Source organism: Xyrauchen texanus, chromosome 43 (genome assembly GCF_025860055.1).
Source record: "Xyrauchen texanus isolate HMW12.3.18 chromosome 43, RBS_HiC_50CHRs, whole genome shotgun sequence".
In the NCBI taxonomy this organism is placed as follows: domain Eukaryota; kingdom Metazoa; phylum Chordata; class Actinopteri; order Cypriniformes; family Catostomidae; genus Xyrauchen; species Xyrauchen texanus.
The window spans coordinates 5,215,070-5,237,997 of record NC_068318.1 but is presented as its reverse complement, the minus strand read 5'-3'; the positions used below and the strand labels follow the sequence as shown (position 1 = coordinate 5,237,997).

General features: G+C 41.8%; 1 protein-coding gene across 1 annotated transcript; it reads right to left on the bottom strand.

Annotated features, from left to right (window-relative positions):
- Positions 1-8,680: 8,680 nt before the first annotated feature.
- On the bottom strand, positions 8,681-15,956 carry LOC127636147 (ficolin-1-B-like). Its single transcript, XM_052116565.1, has 9 exons — positions 15,574-15,956; positions 14,907-15,047; positions 13,071-13,124; positions 12,801-12,854; positions 12,599-12,634; positions 11,837-11,964; positions 9,891-10,020; positions 9,532-9,666; positions 8,681-9,159 (listed from the first exon to the last, which is right to left on the bottom strand). The coding sequence occupies exons 1-9, from the start codon at positions 15,635-15,637 to the stop codon at positions 8,918-8,920; spliced, it is 984 nt and encodes a 327-aa protein (XP_051972525.1). The 5' UTR covers positions 15,638-15,956; the 3' UTR covers positions 8,681-8,917.
- Between the last annotated feature and the right edge of the window lie 6,972 nt (positions 15,957-22,928).

Sequence of the window (22,928 nt, the reverse complement as noted above, 5' to 3'; positions counted from 1 at the left end):
ATAAACACATACATGGCCAGAAGGATATGAACAACACCTTATTATAGAAATCCAGTATTTAAAAAGTATATTGTGAATTGTGAGAATTTAACAATGTTTGTCAACATCTAGAAATGTTCATCCTGAGGCCAACTTTCTTCAGTCTCATTTTGATTTTTGCTCATGATTTTATCACTGATTTATCCATTGATTTCACATGATTTTGTTTGGGTGTTGGGAAGGGAAAACATATGAATATAATTTGTTACAAAAGAAAAGTTCTGATGCCAATACACAAATATCCATATAGCACTGAACTTTGTTTAATCTCCTTAAAATGTGACAGGTTACAGGATTAACATCAATATGTGTGATTTTCAAATGTGTTTGATCTGATATCTTAATAAAATCATTTGTCTCTTAAATGAATCCTGTGTTTTGTAAATTAATTACTGTAAAATGTAACACTGTTTTCGTCACAAATATGATATTTTATTGTATAACTTCATTCAACTTTCAACATTTTAAATTTGAAAATACATAGGTCACTAAATAGATTTTATTTTGTAAAACAATTTTATTTAGCAAACAACAACACTACTTTCCTGTAGTTTACTGTGTTCTGTGTAACAGTGAATAAGGTCTATAAATAAACTTGAACTCTATAGAAATGTCTTTGTGGAAAGTATTCAAGGTAAAATGAATAACCCGTCTCACCTGGTATCAGTTGTTCTGCCAGTCATACTCAATGAAGTCCCTGATGAGTGATGTCACATGTGGATTGAGGGACTCATTCTTTCCTTCTGTTCACCTGGACTTTGGAAGCGCACATACTCTGCTCTGGATTTATCCTGACAAAACAATCTGTAAATATAAAAGACATCATACATTACGCTAGTCCAGGAGAAAACAGTATTAGTTTGGATTTATACCCATAAAGTGGCAGATCTGGCTTAATTGGTGTCCTAGGCGAGATCTGACGTGACCCCCCCTTAACTTCCTAGATTTAGAGTAAACAGGATTATCGATCTATTTCTCACCCACACCTATCCCATCACTTCTAAAGACATAGATTTAACCACTTGAGTCTTATGGATTACTTTTATAATGCCTTTGTGTGCTTTTTGGAGCTTCAAGTTTCTTGCCAACATTCACTTGCATTTTATGGACCTACAGAGTTGAAATATTCTTCTAAAAATCTTCATTTGCATTCTGCAAAAGCAAAAAAGCCATGTTTCTGGAATGGCATGAGGGTGAGAAAATGATGAGAATTTAACTAGACAATGAATATAGAAACTATATATATATATGTGGCTAATGGTATTAACATGTACATTATATACAGAACTTAAATTGCACAATTAAATGATACTATAAAGAAAATGGCAAAATACTTTCAGATTGCTGCTTGTGCTATTATACATAATTCCACATTTCAAATGTAACCCTCCCCTCCTAGTTTTCATTGATGCAAAATCATCAACGACTTTGTGCCCAGCATTCACATACATATGTTCAGTCGATTCTGTGTCACGGTGTACCCATACTGCTGATAATGGTTATCTTATGTTTGTTCAGAATGGAAGAATGCATTATGAACATCTATAATCTTAAATAATACCATTTAAAGCCTTTTAGGCTGAGTCAGGAACAACTCGGGCAACTTTCCACCATCGTGAGCTCGCTAGCTCTGTAAGGGGCGGAGTGGCTTAATTTGGGGCACCTCTCTCCCATCACGATCTTGTGATATAGATTATATAATATATATATAAAAAAATCAAACCCATTTTTTCTCAGAAAGAAATGTCTATTGAAGAACAGTTGTGTCTAAAATGACAATTGTTTCACTATGTTATATATCATTTACAGTAAAATGTAGGAATGTGCAAAACCTTGACCAGTCAGTGCGTTGTCTGAGATAGGTGACTAGTGCAAATGAACCCATGTATAAGTTTGCATTATGTCCATTTGTGTTAAAAAAATGTATATAGCTCATACAATGTTTCATTTTAACAAACTAATTTTGTTATTTTTGAATATACAGTACAAATATATTACCGTACGGTATTGCTATTATCGACTCGGTTACTAACGTAACCTCGGTTCCCTGAGAGGAGGGAACGAGTATTGCGTAAGTAGCTTACGCTATGGAAAAACTCAGTTTCTCGAGAAATATTGAAGTCTTTATGTAAAACGCATTGCAGCTGCACAGCAGACAGCAATGAGCGAGGCAGCTCGGTCATTGGCTGTGCTGCGGCAACTTGCTCGAACCAATGACGGGGCGACTCTGAACGCGCGACCAATGGGCTCGCCAAGATGGGCGTGGCTAGGGCTATATATTAGGTGCCCCGTCATGAGAGTTCTTTAGGTTCAATCGACTGAAGCGAACTGACCAAGCACAAGCACGGCAGCTTACGCAAAACTCGTTCCCTCCTCTCAGGGAACCGAGGTTACGTTAGTAACCAAGTCGTTCCCTCTCGAGAGGTCTCTCCTATTGCGTAAGTAGCTTACGCTATGGGAACACCATGCAAAACGCCGTGCGTGCTGACTTCGCTCTATAAAGCCAGAGGCGGATGCCTGAGCCTTAAAGCGAAGTGATTATCCAACAAGCCGGCCAACGGCGAGCTATATAATGGGAAAATACAGAAAAATTGCCCCAAGGAGGTCCATGGTGGGGCGCTCATTGTAAAAACACAAGCACATAACTTATGTACTGATTTTTCTATGTATTGATATGCATAAAAAATCCTCTAAGTCAGTCAGAGACGGACCTATAAGGGAGGAGATAATGCTCAGCATATACATACTCCAGTCCATTCTACAGTCAGGCTGATAGAATGTTGGAATGCAATGGGGGGACCTGTAGGTTATAAAACCTGATAAATGTTGAAGACGAGGCCCAGCCTGCCGCCGCACAAATATCTTCAATGGGTATCCCACTCGACCATGCCCACGAGGAGGCCATGCTCCTCGTAGAGTGAGCTCTGACGCCTAAGGGGCATTGAAGGCCCTTGGCTTCATAAGCCAGCGCTATAGCATCCACTATCCAGCGCGATATTCTTTGCTTTGAAACTGCGAGACCTTTAGTGCGGCCGCCAAAGCATACAAATAATTGTTCCGTCTGTCTGAACGGGGCAGAACTTTCCAAATATACTCTGAGCGCCCTGACCAGGCAGAGTAAATTAGCGTCGCTTTCGTCCACTGGGGACGATAGCGCTGCCAGAGATATCACCTGTACTCTGAAGGGTGTGGAGAGCACTTTAGGAATATACCCGTGCTTTGGCCTAAGGACAACTCTGCAGTCGTTAGATCCAAATTCCAGGCAAGCAGCGCTTGATGACAGCGCGTGCAGGTCGCCCACTCTCTTGACTGAGGCGAGCGCCAGCAAGAGCGCAGTTTTGAGCGAGAGCTGTTTAAGGTGCATGGTTCGGAGAGGTTCGAACGGGGCACTCTTGAGTGCGTCCAGGACCGTGGCCAGGTCCCAGGTCGGCACCAAGGGGGGGCGAGGGGGGTTCATCCTCCTAGCGCCTCTTAGGAAACGAATGATTTGGTCGTTTTTCCCTAATGAACGTCGTTTATCAGGATTGTGTGACGCCGCTATGGCAGCCACATAGACTTTAAGCGTGGAGGGTGTGCGGCCCGCCTCCAGCAGCTCTTGCAAAAAGGCGAGTACACTTGGTATCTCGCACGATTTGGGGTTCAAGCTCTTGGTATCACACCAGTCACTGAACACTTTCCACTTTTGGGCATATAAGCGTCTCGTAGAGGGCGCCAGCCTCCATGATGGTTCTCAAAACTCCACTGGGGAGGTTCTCGGGAACCCGTTGAGGGGCCATGCATGGAGGGCCCACAGATCGGGGCGGGGATGAAGAATCATCCCGTTGGCCTGCCTGAGGAGGTCTAGCCTCAGCGGAATCGGCCATGGGGCAGATTGCATCATCTGCTTCAGTTCTGGAAACTGCGTCTGGTTTTTCCAGAGAGGGGCTACCAGGAGCACTGCACATTTCACTTCCCTGATCCGACTGATGACCTGAGGTAGCATCGCGATCGGGGGAAAGCATACAAGGGGCGGCTCGGCCAGACTTGGGCGAGCGTGTCCGTGCTCTTTGAGAAGAAAAGGGGGCAGTGCGTATTTTCCCTGGAGGCGAAGAGGTCGACCTCCGCCTTGCCAAAGGTTTGACATAACCACTGAACCGTCAGGGGGTGGAGAGACCATTCTCCTGGGAGAACCTTGTCTCTGGACAGCATGTCCGCTCCCTGGTTCAGGACACCTGGCACATGCGCTGCTCTCAGCGAGCGCAAGTGGTGCTGTGACCATAAGATGAGCCCCCTGGCCATAGAGTGCAGGGAGCTCGACCTGAGTCCACCCTGGCGATTTATATATGATACTACCGTCATGTTGTCCATTCGGACCAGGACGTGTTCGTTTTTCAGGTACGGAAGCAGGGCTCTGAGAGCCAAGGCGACCGCTTTCATTTCCAGACAGTTTATATGTAGGCGCTTTTCCGGGTTTGACCAAAAGCCGGAGACAGGCCTCCCCTCGTAAAGGGCCCCCCATCCTATTTTGGAGGCATCTGTCGTGATCATTTTTCTCCGTGTGTTCACGCCCAGACTCACGCCGGTTCGATACCAGTCGACGGCTTTCCAGGGCGTCAGGGCTTTTATACAGCCGTGATTTGCTCTGATTAAAAAGTGGCCTGAGCGCCACGCGTGAGTGGGGACACGGCTCTTGAGCCAGCGTTGGAGAGGACGCATGTGCAACAATCCTAGCTGGAGTACAGCTGATGCCGTGAGACCAAGCATCCTTTGAAATCGTTTGACGGGGGCGCGCGCGCCCGGTCTGAATGATGTTGCAAGGCGTCGAATAGAGCGCGCGCGCTCTGATGAGAGGCGCGCCGTCATCTGCGCTGAGTCTAGCACTATTCCCAGAAAAGAGATATTCTGGCTGGGGGATAGCACGCTCTTTGCAAAATTGATTCTCAGACCCAGGCATTCTAGATGGCTGATAATCCAAGATCTGTGCGTCGTTAACTGACTCTCTGATTGTGCTATGATTAGCCAATCATCGAGGTAATTCAGTAGTCGCACTCCCCGCTGTCTCAGGGGGGAAAGTGCTGCGTCCATACATTTCGTGAATGTACGGGAGGCCAATGATAGGCCGAATGGTAGTACTGTGTACTGGTATGACTGTCCCTCGAAAGCGAATCTCAGAAAAGGCCTGTGATGAGGCGCTATCGGAATGTGAAAGTAAGCGTCTTTCAAATCCACTGATAGAAACCAATCCTCGGGCGAACTTGCGCGAGGATATGTTTGGTCGTTAACATTCTGAACGAGCGAATCATTAAAGCTTTGTTCAGATGTCTGAGATCTAGGATGGGGCGGAGGCCACTGTCCTTTTTCGGGACGAGAAAATAGCGGCTGTAAAAACCTGCCTCGCTCATAGAGGGAGGAACAGTTTCTATAGTGCCCTTCTCTATTAGTTTGAGCACCTCGGTGCGTAGAACATGTGACACATCTCTCCTCACTTTCGTCTCGACCACCGCTGAAAAGCGGGGTGGTCTGCGAGCGAATTGAAGCGAGTAACCGTGTTTTATTATGTTCAAAACCCATTTCGGCATGTCGGGGATTTTTTCCCAGGCTTTTGCTCGCACAGATATGGGCTGAATGCTGGCTGGGGGCATGCCGCAGTGACGTATGGGCCCCACCGGCAAATTGCCTTGTGCTAACACTGAGCTTACAGCTGTCAGAGGCGCGGGCGCGCTGAGCAGCCTTGTTGAGTGCCGAGTGCAGGGGTGCGTGTGAGATTACAGGCACACGCGCTATCTCCGAAATGCTCGCAGCATGAGCTGGAGAACTGTTTGAAACTGTATGGGCAGTGCTTATGGGTGGGGGTGCATATACCGTAGTAGGCACGCGCGCCACTTTCATAAAGCCTCCCGCTCGCGGCGGGGGGTTTTTGGCTATGCATACAGTGTTTGTGTGTAGGGGTGCATGCAGGACAGCAGGCCTGATAGCCTGCTGTCCTGCATGGTTCAGGCACTGGTTCAGGCGCTACCTTTATAGTATTTCCTGCTTTTACTGGGGAAGTGTTTATAACTGTGGGAACAGTGCTTGCGTGTAGTGGTGCATACATGACAATAGGCACACGATCTACATATATGGTGCGTCCAGCTGGAGCTGGGGAAGTATTCAGCACTGTTTGGACAGTATTGATACGTGGGAATGCGCACTTTAGTGTGGAGACGTGACCCCTTAGTGACACAGGCAGAAAATGACTCTTTTTGTGATTTCTGTGTGTTGCCGTTAAAACGGCGTTTGATTGCAGGTGAGCGAGTTCTGTGACTGGCCCATTGACTGCTGTACAGACATTTCCAGCCGCCTGTAAGGGGACTGGGTAATGTTTCACACGATTTAGAGAGAGTGGTCCGGCTTTTGCGAGACACGCACTCTCTCTTTTTCTTCCTATTGCTAGGAAGACTTACGAGGCTCCAGGTTCAGCGCGATCTTGGGCCGAGGACCCTGTTGCTCAGGCGGCTTCCTTCGGTTAGCGGAATGCGAGCGGCGTTGGTTGGCCACAGCCTCCTCGAGGGGCGGGGTTCCCTCGTAGCCTCTTTCTCTCGCGCCGTCCACCGAGGACAGCGAGGAAGAGAAAGAAGGCTTCAGGCGAGCAGAGTGCGGGGCTTTCCACGACTTTGTGAGTTCGTCGTGAACTTCGGGGAAGAAAGGGGAGGGTCTCTGTCGAGGGGCCTGCCGGCGCCCCTGCAGGAACCACTCGTCCAGCCGGCTGCGAGCGGGTTCTTCTGGAGAAGACCAGTCGAGCCCGAGGTCTTCCACAGCTTTGGACAGGATGCAGACGATCTCAGAGTCCATGCTGGTGCCCGTGCTCGTGTCCGCTAATGTCGACGGCACGGGGTCGAAGGCTGAGCCCGGCCAGTCGTCGGATGCAGCGTCAATAGAAAGGCTGTCATCCTTTTCACCGTCGTCCCCGGACGCGCCGAACGAGACGAGACCCACCGCTCTGTTGGAGGGGTGCTGGTCCGCCTGCGTGAAATGGACTGGCGGCGGGGAGATCTTGGGTAGTGGTGAAGCACGCGGGGACTGGCCCGGCATGACGTCACTGAATTCCGCGTGCTCTGGCAGCCTCTGTGAGCGGCGCTTTTTCTTGCACGGCTCGAACGGAGGAGACGGCAGCACGGTGGAAGCAGGCTCATTTGCGGCGAAGGAGGCAAAGCGAGCGCGCAGCTCGGCGAGGCCCAGGGAGTCACATTCGGGGCATCCGCCCTGAATGAGAGCAGCTTCTGTATGGTCAGGTCCCAGGCAGCGAGTGCAGATAACGTGACGGTCCCCGTCAGGAAGAGGGCCTCTGCACGAGGCGCAGGTTAAAGGCATTTGGAACAACGCCTCGAAAATTGCTCTTTTACTTAAATCAAAAGCGTCGCAGAGGCGAACACTTGCAAGTAAAAAAGGATATCAGTGATGCGCGCCGGATGGCGTAGCAGAAGGCTTCGAAGGCGGCTGAAGGCGCCGGCGTCCTCTTAGCAGTCCTGCTGTAGGCTTGTCAACGGCGGGCGAAAAGACTTCAACAATCCGGAGGATCCAGCGAAGAGAAGGTCTTCGCTGAAGGAGATTAAATCTAAAGAACTCTCATGACGGGGTGCCTAATATATAGCCCTAGCCACGCCCATCTTGGCGGGCTCTGAGCGCGAGCGCGAAGTGCGCGCCCATTGGTCGCGCGTTCAGAGTCGCCCCGTCATTGGTTCGAGCAAGTTGCCGCAGCACAGCCAATGACCGAGCTGCCTCGCTCATTGCTGTCTGCTGTGCAGCTGCAATGCGTTTTACATAAAGACTTCAATATTTCTCGAGAAACTGAGTTTTCCCATAGCGTAAGCTACTTACGCAATAGGAGAGACCTCTCGAGAGGGAACATATTGATCATTCTGCAACATATAAATGGAGGCTAAAGATTATACTTGATCAAGAACCATTCCTGGGGCGGGACTGAACTACACACACCCAATGTCATTGCATGTTATTCGTTTATGCATCCTGAGATAGTCTGAGAGCATATGCAGCTTCTTAAAGAGACATCTCTATTCTTACAACCTGCTCCCTGTTGACTGACAGAGAAAAACAAGTGAGAACTCACCATTAGCACACACATCAGCCTTTATAGCTAATTTATTTATTAAAGCAGTGTCAGAATCTGCTGAATGACTCCTAACAAACGCTCTCCACAACACCGCTCAAATAAACCTCTGAATTATTCATTATAACAGGAACATTAATCACAGCAAAGGATTTGTATGTCCGACACACTGCAAAAAATGATTTTCTAGACAAGTATTTTTGTCTTGTATTCCTGTCAAATTATCTAAACTTTCTTAAAACACGATTTATTTACTTGTCAAGCAAAATGGGATAAGATATTAAGTCTTGTTTTAAGATAACTCTAACTAAATTTAGTGAACTTTAGACTCAAAACAAGAAAAAAAATCTGCCAATGGGATAAGCAAAATAAACTTGTTTTCCTTTTAAATTAAGTTTATTTTGCTTACCACATTGGCAGATTTTTTTTCTTGTTTTGAGTCTAAAGTTCACTAAATTTAGTCAGATTTATCTTAAAACAAGACTTAATATCTTATCCCATTTTGCTTGACAAGTAAATAAATCGTGTTTTAAGAAAGTTTAGATAATTTGACAGGAATACAAGACAAAAATACTTGTCAAGAAAATCATTTTTTGCAGTGCAGTGAACAAACGGTACTTTTAAAGGTACTTATTAAGAGACAAAACTTCTCAGACATAACTCAGCACAAATATAACTCTCTTTATTAATCTATTAATCATTGTTAAGATAAACATGTCTTAGTAGTTCATCCTGTCCTGAGTGATGACATTGGATCACAGCAGTGGCAAGATAGTTCTTATGATTTATATTTTATTTGAGTCTGATTTTCATGTCAGTGTATTTGTAGGAATAATTGTGTCCTTTCCCTGACAGCCAGTTGATTCCATCTGCATATGTTTCATGGGGTCCATTTTTATATAGACCGTTCAGATTGGAGTTATGGCATTGATTATACCACCAGGCTCCTTTATAAACTTCAGGACACCGATGTGCAGTTAGGTCGTGATCCTTAGTAGAGAAGGACATGTTGTTGTGCCCTGTTAGAGAGTCACCTGAGGACAAAATGAAAGATGTGTTCCAGTGAAATTCAGCACCTTCAAAACACATTCATTCAGCAAGACTGTGTGAATCAGGTACAATATCAATGTCAAACCATTTATTCCAACACATCACTTGTTTTTCTGTCCGATATGTCATTGTGTACAGTAATAGGAATAACTCACTTCTATAACATGATCTATAAGTGAATCTAAAACAGATATTTAGTGTTTAATCCATTAAAAGAGATCATATATCAGGGAACAATCCAACACTAAGTACAGACATCACAATGCCATATACATTAGTTTGATGATTTTCACAGGAAGTAAATATGTATTGTGAAGGAGTATCATGGATAAACAGGAAATAAAAACACAACTTACCAGCAGTACCACTTGTAAATACACCCAGCACGAGTTTATAGTTCTCAGATTCCCCCAAGATTTGAAAGGACTCGTATTTTGCAAAGGTTTTTACATGGTCAAAGTCTTCAAAATCGATGCGTAATTCATGAGAACCTTTAAGAATAACAAAACTCAATGTTAGGAGCAATGTGCACCCAACTGCACTTCACAAAGAAGATTTACTGACGGTTCTGGAAATAAGAACCCGAAACAGAGATTTGTTTGATATTATACAAGTTCTGTTTAATTCAGTTTTTGCCGCAGGGCTTCTAACAGGAGTTTAGATTAGTTGCCACATAGTCAAATGAAGAGACACACGGCGAGTGCAGTGAATTTACCTGTTGCTGTTAATAAATGAATGTTCTCATTTCCCAGCCAAAACTCTGTCTGCTTGATGCCAAACCCTCTCTTGTATGAATTCCAGTCCTGAAAGAAATCCACTGATCCATCCATACGTCTCTGAAACACCTGCAGTGGCATCAATAACAGGTTTGAGAAAGAAGAGTAGTGAAATACCTGAATGAGTAAATGAATACAAATTGATTCAATATTTTAAATGAATTAAATTCACTCAACAGCCAGTGGCAGGGCCGGAGTGGGATTCATATTCAGCCCGGGATGGAGGTGAAAGATGATAACAATAAAACAAGATCACAGCAAAAATATTAAATATGTGCAATTACTTGAAAAAGATTTAAGCTCACTTTCTCATTATTCCACATACGGCATTCAATAAGATTTTCACTTTATCATAAGACTTCATTGTATGTGTTGTAAAAATAAGTGAATGTTAAAGGGATATTTGATCATTTCCTCACCCTCATGCAGTCCCAGATGTGTATTACTTTCTTCTGCAGAACATGAATGAAGATGTTTAGAAGAATATCTCAGCTCTGTTGGTCCAGTCAATGTAAGTAAATTTTACAGAGTTACAGATCAATAATTAAGTCATTTTTACTATAAATCTCCACTTTCACTTTCATCAGCGCACTTCTCTCTTTAGAGTTCTTCTGTTTTTGGTGATTTACATATGCATTTTAACACCTACAGGACAGGGAGGAGAATTTATAGTAAAAACGGACTTAAATATTGATCTGTTTCTCACCATCATATCACTTCTGAAGACTTGGATTAAACCACTGGAGTTGTATGGATAACTTTTATGCTGCATTTATGTGATTTTGGTATCTTCTGAGTTCTGATCACCATTCACTTGCATTGAAAGGACCAACAGAACTGAGCAATTCTTCTAAAAAGCTTAATTTGTGTTCAGCAGAAGAAAGTAAGTCATACACATCTGGGATGGCATGAGGATGAGTAAATTATGAGAGAAATGTCATTTTTGGGTGAACTACGTTTATGTTAAAGATGATCTAGGCACATAACAACACTGTAGAACTGTAACTGTTTGTACAGGCTCACACTTTAAATGATCAGTGCTTTGTATTTGAGATCATTAAACAGTTCCAGTGAAACAATGAAGGTTGAGTGATTGTTTTTACATTTTACAGCGATAACACTGAAATAAAAGACTAAAAATAACACATTTGTACTTTTCTTTGACTTGAAATGTAAATGTTCAGGACAAAGGCCAAATGGTTTCTGTCTCTTTAAGAGGTTTTTATTGCATGATAGGACATTGAAGGTTCTCTGTGCAGTTTGTTTAGTTGATTTTTATCTTTTGAGAACTGTGAAGTCTCATTATTTCTGTACCGTGTCGTGCTGTTGCATCAGTATTTGTTTACTTTAAGTATTCTGTTATTAAATCATTTAGTTGTTCTAATTCTGCACCGCTAGAGAAGAGGATTTCAGAGATGAATTGATTGAGATTGTGACACTGACTCAGTATTAATCTTGTGATGATCTTGTACCTGAAGCACATTCATCCATTAAACTATTAGTAGTTTATCTGTTCTCGATGGATCTTCCATGATCCTTCTGCACTGTCAAGTGAAGCGGCGCAACATCAGCAACATCAGTTTCGTCTCTCACAGGTTACGCAATTCTGATCCTTTAAATACCAGATGACTGTTGGCAAATGTTATGAGACATATGATGAAAGTCTGTCAATCAACATGAGGACCTAACCGGACCAATTTTTTACCGGACCAGCGTTAATTCTCCCGATCTTCCCGATTGCCACTCCGGCCCTGTCCAGTGGTTTCTGAACCTATTGAAATGGACACGCTCAATAAAATAGGGGATTGTTTTAAACTGGACCCCAGACCACAGTTTGGGACCCTCCGAGCTAAGGAAAGAGGGAGGGGTTTGTGAGATCACTTACAAGCCAGCCTCCTCCGTCTGTGTGCATGTCACAGAACACACTGATGGGTTTCTTGCTGGCGGTGTACACTGTGTACCAGCCACTCAGTGTGTTTCCTTGCTCCAGCAGCTCCTTACAGCTCACAGCACCTGCATTGATCGCAAACAGTCTGTCACAAATAAACAAGACATTTATAAAGTCCTTGTGGATCAGTCAGTTTAATCACTGGATGTACACATGATGTAAGCACACTGTGAAGGGTATTTGAAAGCAGAATTCACAACATCTTGTTATTGTTACTGTAGGGCCAGGATCACAAGAGCAATTCCTGAAATCACTCACAGCAACTAGAGGATGTCTTCAACATTGAGTTGGAAAATCATTGGGTTGTTGAACGATGTATCATCATGAAAGATGGTGTGAGGTGGTGGTTATGTTTTCTGAATTGTGCTTTTATAAAAAGTTCACAAGGACTTTCTGAGCACACTGTATAGAGTACTCTTGGATTGTTGAGCAAGGCTGCATCCTGTGACTCACTAGGACACACGCAGTCAGCAGTGCAGTAAGGACAGGTTCAGTCGGGCTGTGTGCTTTGGGCTTTAGGTACAGAGGACCACAGTCATGAGAGCTTTATATGTCAGGAGCAGCATCTTAAAATCAGGAAGTCAATACAGGGGGGATTGTTCATATCTCCATATGGTTGTTGTTACAACAGTCTGGGTCCCTTAAATAAAATAATTCACTGGTGAAAGTTGAATTAAAGTGTTTTTAATTTCCACTCACCTGTTTGAATTGAGGATTGACAATCTCCATTTTCCCCTGCGGAAAACATGAATCAAGTCACCGACAGTTTGATGAAATGTTAATATTATTTACGCACACTTACAGTATCCTTTTTGTACAGTTATATTTGATTGGATTTCACATTTTGAATGATACACTGATAAAGGCATTAGCCATTTCAATGTTCCTATAGAATACCTACCTTTGGGTCCTGCTGGGCCTGGATTTCCAATGGGTCCAGAGTCACCCTTCACTCCTAAAAACACACAGAATAGAAGAGTTCAGCAGACAGGCAGTCCTGATGCTCTCTCTGGACCGCCAAACATGTCTCTGTTCAGGGCGATAATGAAACAGAAGGAATGTTGACATGATGGGAGGCCTGAGAGGACTTGAACAGCACACCTGGCACCTCTTCTGGAGGAATTGAAATGTGAAGATGTGCAATTTTATACAATTCAGTGATTCTGTTCACCTTTGTCACCAACTGGACCCATCTTTCCAGGTACTCCAGGGTCTCCTTTCATGCCTATAAAAAGATAAAAGACATTTTAGAAGTTCAGCCGCTGCACTCTTTACTGTATATTGGGATTACTCAAACTACTGCCTATAGAACAGAGTTCTGACTGTATCTCAGTCACATGCAGTTTGATCAGAGGTGAGGTCTTGGTCTTGTGGTCTTGATCTTGTGGTCTTGGTCACACATATAAACGTGGTCTTGGTCTCAACATTTAAAGTATTGGTCTGGATCTCGGCCTATGGTCTTGATGGTCAAGACCGCTGTGTATTTACCAGTGCACTAAATGCGATTCATATTTCAGCCACTAGTTGGCGCTGCATCTTTACCATTACTGAGAATTTGCAAGCACGATACTTCTCCCTCTGTCGTACCACGTGTGTCGGCAAGCATCATCTCTCATCACATGAATGTAAGTGCAAGAACTGTGGTTTAACCTCACAAAGCAAACATGAATGATTTATGATTACATCTGCCATGGAGAAGCCGTGACTTCACTCGGGGTAATCGCACAATCCAATAAGCTTGTTACGGTGCGAGGTGTTCTTCATTGGCAGGATAATTGGCTGAATTATTATGCCTCAAATCATAATTAAAGATTTTTTCCCTTGATATTGTAATCGCTATTAATAAGATCTATTACTATAATTTTATTGCATGCCATATTTATGCAGCTACACCTCCCAAATATGCAGAGAACTGTGGTCCTGAATTAGTTCATTCTATTAGTAGCCTAAATTAAGACAGTGACTAAATTGACAAATTTACAATGTTCCTCTTCTTGGCAGCATGAAATAAAACGTATTTAAATTGTGATTAAATTATACACAGAAAGCGAGCAAAAGTGCTCTAATCCCTTCAGTTAAACGCAAGCTCACTGAGTTCTGCACTCTCCCCAAAACTCTCATTATAATCAATAAATAAAACCGTCGTAATTGCACTTGCTTGAGAGTGCGGCAGTAAACACGTACAGAACTCACGGCCGAGTCGGTGACGTAACCGCCTCTAATTGGTCGATGCATTTGTCAGCTGACATTAATAATAAACAATATTATTTTATTAGAATAATAATGCATATGATACACATTTCTCAACCATGCTTTTGGGAAGTCAGACTAATTTAAATTAATCAGTTCTTTTAATTATTGTGAATATTTCACATCAGAATTTTTCTTGCTTTGTTTCTTCACTGTTATTTTCAGTGCATAACTTTATGCATAGTTATTGGAATTGTTTGACAGTATACATAATTATTAATAGTGTACGTGCAGTGAAAAAAATCAGACTAATGTCATGCAGACTAGCCAATACAAGTCACTTCACTTTAGTTGTATTATTTGATATATATCTGGATTATGAAGGCATCTTGTAAAGATTCCCAGAGCCTGCAGTGGTAAAATTAGCATTTTTGAAGAAGATTCGGAAAATAATAAAAAAGATTCTCAAAATAACAATATTTTGATTTGTTAATGAACAGGGGTATTTTTCAGAGGTGGGGTCTTGGGGGGTCTAGTCTTGGTCTCAAGGGGCTAGTCTTGGTCTTGGTCTCAAGGGGTCTAGTCTTGGTCTCAAGGGGCTAGTCTTGGTCTTGGTCTCAAGGGGTCTAGTCTTGGTCTCAAGGGGCTAGTCTTGGTCTGGGTCTTGGAGGGTCTGGCCTTGACTACGCCTCTGATTTTGATACAAGAATTTTTAGAAGTACAGCCGCTGCACTCCTCCGGTACACAACATTAATCAGGAATAGAATCACAATAGAATTAAATTACAAGAATACTAGATGAAACAGTGTTACTGTACCTTTACCCCCCGCAAAACCCTGATCCCCTTTACTGCCCGGGGTTCCAGGAATGCCATTGGTCCCCGGCACCCCAGGAAGTCCTGGACACCCTTGGAGGAAAGTCAGCCTCTCATTGTCATTCAGACCCACCAGCTTCACCTCTGGAACAAAGAAGAGGAGAGCAGATTAAGAGAGGAGAGCAGGAGGAGCCATTCAGCAAATAATGATGCTTCTAATATATACAAGACTTGTACTGTGATTCTTGAAATATGTATTTTTTATAATAACTGTAAAATGCCCTGGGTGAAGGGGAGTGTCTGCTTATAAATTTTTAATAGTCATAATAGTAAAATGATTATAACGATTATAAATTATAAAAGCTTAACTCTTCAATCAGGTTTTAAAAACAAGCAACTGTTGCAGCCATATTTGAAGTTAATGTTTGACGTTAATATATATAATCAGTTATTCTACACATTTATAATGACCTTAAATAATATTTACATTCTGTAAAAGATATTGAAATATTTTCAAATAATATTTACTTTGTGAAAAATATGACAGTTAATTGAAATAATTAATTTCCCCAGATCTGGTTCAAATACATGTATAACTTCTCCACATTTAAATGATATTGCAGTGAAATGCATATTAAAGTGACATTTGAAATGAAGTAACAGTACTTACCAGGGCAGGTTTGTTCAGCACTGTAGTATGAAGTACAGCACAGTAGGAGTAACAGACTTATCATTGTGTTCAGGAGCAGCGTTCTCAATCCTCTTGCTATCGTAGGTTTGTAGCACTGTGAAGTTTACTCTGGAGAAACACTGTTTTATACTCAAGATGTCCTGACCTATTCCGATTCCTGAAATATTTCTATTTTGGTATAGTTTAAATTATAAGTCAGTATAAATCTGTTGAGTCACTTGTCTTTATCAGAAGTTCGGTGTACACTTGCAAGTAAAGAAATAAGTTACAGTAAGCCAAACTCTGGACTAAGTCAAAACAGTGCAAGTCTTTATTTCTTTAAAACAGCAGCTCTTGTTCCCAGCACAGGCAAAAATTGACAGAAGAGAAATATCACAGTACATATATAGTCCCGAGTCGCATCCTGTGCCCAATTGGAACTTCACCATGCACCTGTACGTCACTGATCATGCTCTCTCTCCTCCAATCAGCTCCTCATCCTGGCCTCGGACACCTGCTGTGCATGCGGTGTTCTGGAGGTAGATGCGTGTTGTTGTACTCTGAAGCAAGGTTTTTAAATAATATTTGTTATAAAAAAACAAGTTGTCCAACAATGAACGGAACTCAGCAGTTTTTACCATCACCTACTCACATCCTCTCTGTTACACTACACATGGTTTCCTAACTTCACTTATCTAATCAAACATCTGGAATGGTCTTTTCCTGGAAAGACAATCATTTGCGGGGATTACACGTACAAGCACAGGTTTTTCTTTTCTTTTCTTTTTTTTTTTTATGGCCCGCCTTCCACCCCCCCTCTTCGGAGGACAACTTTTTGATTTAAATTAAACAGATTGGAGGTACATGTAGTGGAAAGACGGGTGTTAGAACATACAGGACAATAACATGTTTCAAAACAGACAATCGTTAGGGAAAAGATGAAAAAAATAACAAACAAACAAATAACAAAATAGTACATATATGTATGTATGTATGCATGTGTGCATAAGATTTGGGTGTGATGTTAACAATTTAAAGAGAGAAAAAAGGGAAAAGGGAAAAACAAAATGAAAACAACAACATTGCTAATACAAATAATTATCTGAGTGATAAATAAAGAGAGTAATAGAGAAGGAAAGGGAAATTGTCTGTGAATGTGCTTATTGGGTATGATTTATTATATTATTGGGGAATTGGATGTTATAGCTGGGGTCTGTGGATATGTACGTCGCCTTGGTCTTGGGGTGGATGTGATTTGAAAGAGGTTAAATATATGTCCCATGATTCATTAAAGACTGATATATTGCTTATTTGGTAAGCAGTTATTGTTTCTATATATTCTGTGAGTAGATTAATCCAGTGAGTGATGTGACAAGAATTGTTGGATTTCCAGTTTTGAAAGATTACTTTATTAGCGACAGTTAGAGAAATGAGTAGCTGGTTTTTATATCTATTTGGTAGAGTAATTTGTGTAATATCACCCAGTAGACATAGTGATGGGGACAATGGAATTCTGCAGCCCAAGATCTGAGAGAGTTTGTTTGTTACTGCTGTCCAGAGGGAGTGAACTGGTTGGCATGGAGGTAATTATCTGTGTTACCTAAAGTGCATTGTGAACAAATACCTGTATCGGCCAGTCCCATTTTAAACAATTGTCTTGGGTGATGTGTGTTCTGTGGATAGTTTTATATTGTATGAGTTGCAAATTTGTGTTGGTGGTCATTTAAAAAGTATTATTGCAGATTTGTGTCCAGATTTCAGAGTTGGGAGAAACAGCTACATCATTTTCCCATTTTGTAGTTGGGAGTGTTATAGAAATATCTATGTTAAATATGAGTTTGTAAAGTTTGAAGATCATTTTTTTTGAATTTGTGAATTTTTATGTCTCATCATGTCATTTTGCAGGTTGTAGTGTGTTATTAGTAATGTTAATTTTGGATTTAATTAAGAATTTTAGTTGTTGGTAGTGGAGGAACTGGTCTTTCCCAACCTCATACCTCTGGATTAGTGCATTAAATGATATGAGTTGTTTTTTTTAGAATAGGTGGTGGAGGTGGGTGATACCGCAGTGCTGCCATGCTGGAAAATAGACAGGGGCGTTATGCAGTTTGAAATCCGGATTGTGCCAGATTGGGGTGTATTTACATGGTGCTCGTGATGACTTAGTGATTTTATTAACTTTCCACCAGACTGTGAGAGTTGAGATTGTAATATTCAGACAGTAATTTAATTTCTTGATTGATGCTGGTAAGAAGGGAAGATCTTCAGGTGACGTGGGTGTACATTGATTTTGTTCTAGTTCTAGCCATGGGTTATTGAAGTTGTGCTTTCGGGTCCATTTGAATAAAAATTGTTATTGATTTGCCAAGAAGTAGTGAAGAAAATTTGGTGCTTCCAAGCCTCCTTGTGATTTCCTATTCTGTAATGTAGAGAGTGAAATTCTAGGTTTTTTGTTTTTCCAGTAATATTGAATGGTTAGTGAATCTAACGTTTTGAACCATTTGTCAGTAGGAGAGATGGGAAGCATTGAGAAAAGGTAATTAATCTGAGGTAATATTTTAATTTTAACTGAGGCGATTCGTCCAATGAGAGTGAGTGGAAGTTTGGTCCATCGTTTAAAGTCATTTTCTATTTTAGTTGAGGTGTAAGAGATCTGACATCTTATGTGAAATGTTAATGCCAAAATATTTTATGTTACCAGTGTGAAGAGGGAAGGAGTCATGGGCTGCCGAATCGCAAGCATCTACAGATATTGCTAGTATAGTTGACTTGTTCCAATTTATTGAGTAGTGTGAAATAAGAGAATTTATTAATGATGTTGAATGTTTCCTGTTGTGACACATGTGGGTTTTATAAGTATAATAATAAATCATCTGCATAAAGTCTAATTTTATGTTGTGAATTGGTATCCTGGATTCCCTTAATTTTATTGTTTTGTCGTATTGCTGCTGCGAGTGGTTCGATAAAAATAGCAAATAGGGATGGTGAGAGTGGGCATCTTTGTCTAGTTCCCTGATGAAGTGTGAAGCTAGGGGAAGTGACCTGGTTTGTGATTACTGTGTCTCTAGGTGAGGTGTACAGTGTTTTATTCCAATGGATAAATGACTCTCCAAAACCAAATTTGCGCAGGGTGCTACATCGAAAAGTCCAGTTGACTGTCAAATTTTCTCTTTACTTGCTCGTCTGTTTCAGTTGATCCAAGAAATCATCAACCCCTCGGACAAGAATATACCAAGAGTGGATATTTAAACACTCGAACGCCTTCAAATAACATCATCTGAGAATACTCCCTAACTTGGAACCCCCAGGTAATGAGGGAAAGGGGGTGACCAAAAAACACCTGGAAACACTGAGGCAGAACTGACAAAGATGGGAAAGATGGAAAGAGAAAAAAAAACATTGAAGCTGGAAAACATTTGTCGATGGCCTATGCTCCTCTTAGGACAATAGGCAGAAGTAATGCTTTATTTCCACTGGCACACATTTGGAGCTCTGCCACAGTCTGAGCAGGTTATGGTCTCCGCAGAGCCTTATCCCCCTGAAAGAATAGGAACAGAAAACCCCTTATGCATCTATAGCGTTAAGACGCTCTGTACCTTATTCTCGGCTCCTCAGTGAAAAAACCTGACCAGACAGATGCATGCCTGCAAAAACATCCAGGAAGCGGGAGCTTAGTGGTTAACCTGGAAGATAAGGTGCACTGGATCAACTTGGTGAAGGGCGCAAGGTCAGCTGTTCCGCATTATCCGAGTTCTACAGGCTCGGACCTGACAAAACACGGGACGAGACCGACTCAACCCTGAAAGCTGGATCTAGGTGCGGCTAGGGTTTTTAATGAAACGATAAACAAATATTAATAACGGTTAGACACATGAACAAATAAAACATCCACGATGGGAAACCGGCACATTAGCAGGAGCAAACATCTAAGAAAGGCAAAGGGGACACACGGGATGTCAAACACATACAACAACTGACAACGAATGATCAAAACAACAGGGCTTAAATACACAAAGGATAATGACTAAATGAAACACAGGTGAGGACAATGAAGGACAGCTGGCAGAGATGAGAGCAGAGAATTATGGGAAGTGTAGTCCAGGAACAGATGACAGGGGAGAAACACAGGCCAGACAGCAGTGAATCGTGACACTGACAGCTGTCACAGAAAGTGAAGCAAAATCACACCCTGAATATGACAGTCACACTGCATATGTAACCCAAATTCAGAAAAAGTTGGGACAGTATGAAAAATGCTAATAAAAACAAAGAGTGATTTGTAAATTATATTTCACCCTTTGCTATATTGAAAGCACTACAACTTCACATATAATGTTTTACCTTGTGAATTTAATTGAAATTGGGACAGTCGAGTGTTTACCACTGTGAAACATCACCATTTCTTCTAATAACACTTAAGCATTTGAGCACTGAAGCACTGAATTTTCCCCCACTCATCTATTATGTAGGTCTTCAGCTGCACAATTGTACGGGGTCTTCGTCGCCAGATGGTGTGCCTAATAATGCACCACACATTCTCAATTGAAGCTTGTCAGGACTGCAGGCAGGCCAATCTGGCACCCACACTCTGCTTACACAGCCATGCTGCTCCAAAATGTGTACATATCTGTCTGCATTCATGGTGTTCTCACAGATGTGCGAGTTACCCATGCCATGAGTACTGACACACCCCTGGCCCATACAGACACTGGCTTTTGGACCTGATGCTAATTACAGCTTGGATTACAGCTTTTCCTCTATGGCCCGGATAACACAACAGCTGTTTTTTTTTTTTTTTAACTATTTGAAATGTGGACTCTTCAGAACAAAAAAAAAAAAATCAGATTCACTGTTCTAATTTCCATCTAAGATGAGATTGAGACCGGGAGTCACGTGATGCGCTCTAGGTAGTTAGACACAACCAAGAGAGCCCTCTAGAAATCGCTTAATTTTTTCTACAAAAAATATTTGTTGAAATAATCACTGAAACATTGCCCAAAAAGTGGTAAATTGTTGCCTGGTGCTGGTGTGCAACGTGGAATAATGGAGCGTCGACCAAATCCTAGGAAAGATGAGCATAGAACCGCCGAAACTACTGAGAGAAAAACTCTGTAAAATGGCACTGAAGGGAACATCTCTGTGGGGGAAAGTTCTGCGGGGGTGCTTGCAGCCGCGCTGAAAGAGTTTGCAAGATCATTGGGAGCTGATCTCTCAAATGTTTGACCTTCGAGAATGAACCACCACATTCTCACACGGTTCTACACTAGTACTGTAGAGAGCATCCTGACTGGCTGCATCACTGCCTGGTACGGCAATAGCACCGCCCACAACTGCAAAGCCCTTCAAAGGGTGGTGCGAACTGCCAGAAACCTCATCGGAGGTGAGCTTCCCTCCCTCCAGGACATATACACAAGGCGTTGTGTGAAAAAAGCTCGGAGGATCATCAGAGACTCCAGCCACCTGAGTCATGGGCTGTTCTCACTGCTACCATCAGGCAGGCGGTATCACAGCATCAGGACCCGCACCAGCCGACTACATGACAGCTTCTTCCCCCAAGCAATCAGACTGTTGAACACTTGATCTATCACGATCAATAATTAGCACTGCACTTTATTCATCTTATATCTCACACTGGACTGTCAACATATTCTCCTCAATTCAACTACTTATATATATATATATTTCATATACTCCCACTTATTGTATATTGTGTATTCTATATTGTGTGTATTGTTTACTGTGCATTGTATCTAATTATTGTGTTGTGTAATTATGTGTACATTTGATATGTAAATTGTGTTGTGTAAGTATGTTGTTTACTGTAATTGGTATATGTCTCGTCACTGTCATGACTGCTATGTTGCTCGGACATGCACACAAGACTTTCACCTACTGTTGCACTTGTGTACATGGTAGTGTGACAATAAAGTGATTTGATTTGATTTGATTTGCAACTCCATACAGGGCTCAATTGATACTCTCACAGTGTTGGTCTCATCTATGCAAGGCTGGATTAGTATGGCTGAGCAAAGGATCAGTGATGTGGAAGATGCAATTTTGGGAAACAAGCGGTGTAATTGTCATAAAACACGTTTTTCATTGAGATGTTATAGCTGCACTGGTCTAATGAAATAATGGCCACGCATCATACAGATGTCTTTTTGCTATTTATTTTCTCTTGTCCCTCTCTCTTTCTTCAGCAGACACAAAACCATACAATGTTCAAAAGATGAATGTCTCAGTCCTTTTCAAGTCTCTCATGCAAATGTCCGCTGATATACAAGTCTGAACATGTTCACACAACAGACATACGACAAATCCAATGAGATCACAGATAACACAACACATTGTTCTTGTAAAGAGATATAAAACAACATTTTGCACAGTAAAAAACACAAACACAAAAGTAAATTACCGTGTGCGCCTCTTAGACCACATGCAGGTAAAAAAGTATTTTTGGGGCTGTATGTCATCCCTCTGCATCCATGTTAGTTCTGGCCCACAACGACACAGTCCCACACTCAACTTAACATTGGTCACGTGATCTGTTATGCTTCATTAAAGTAAACTTTATTAAAGAACCCCTAACTTTAACCAAACATTTCAAAGAAGTACACTTTATAAGTATTACCCTGTAACGGTCTAAACGTTACCTGGGTTTTATTGATGTATTTTTTCTGGCTATTGCCTAAATAGAGGTAGCTGGTCATGTGTAATACCACTTGGAGCCGCTTGAGGGCACTAGTGCACGGGGCTACCATATATAAGCATGATAACCCACGAACAAGACAGTTCAGTTTGGTAGAGGGAAACCACATGGTGCTGTTTGAGAACTCTTGAGTTTACGCTCAGATAAAGGACTTTTCAATCTATATAAATATAATTTCACTATTGGACCATATCAACTCTTGTTGTGCAATTTTACCCATGTTCATTATATGAGCATTTGTTGGGATGATCCACTACACTTCTCTGGGAAGCGAAAAATAGGGATCTGGGTGTTACCACGCTGTAGCAAGGCAACAAATGCCATTGACTATCTTCACTTCACACTCATACAGGATTATATCATTGCATCGCTCTCAAATAACCTTGTGGATTTATAATCATCTCATCCCCATCACCATCATCAGTGAAACTCATCTAAAGACTGGACATTGACGATAAGTTTCATTCCTTATATTGTCACATTCACACAGAGACAAAGACTGCTTGTTTCTTATATAGTTTTTTTTGTTGGGGCAATTTTATATATATATATATATTACACACGTGTAGAATAAAATAGAGGAAAAAAAGAATATTTGTTGAATGAAGTGGTTTTATCATTCAGTACCAGTTGAATTTCTGTTGAA

Bases quoted from the DNA above. Each gene is read 5' to 3' on its own strand.
- LOC127636147 (XM_052116565.1), bottom strand. From the start codon at position 15,637: ATGATAAGTCTGTTACTCCTACTGTGCTGTACTTCATACTACAGTGCT. The intron at 15,048-15,573 runs GTAAGTACTGTT...TCTTTGTTCCAG, and splicing joins TGCTGAACAAACCTGCCCTG to AGGTGAAGCTGGTGGGTCTG. The intron at 12,855-13,070 runs GTGAACAGAATC...GTGTGTTTTTAG, and splicing joins GGGTCCAGTTGGTGACAAAG to GAGTGAAGGGTGACTCTGGA.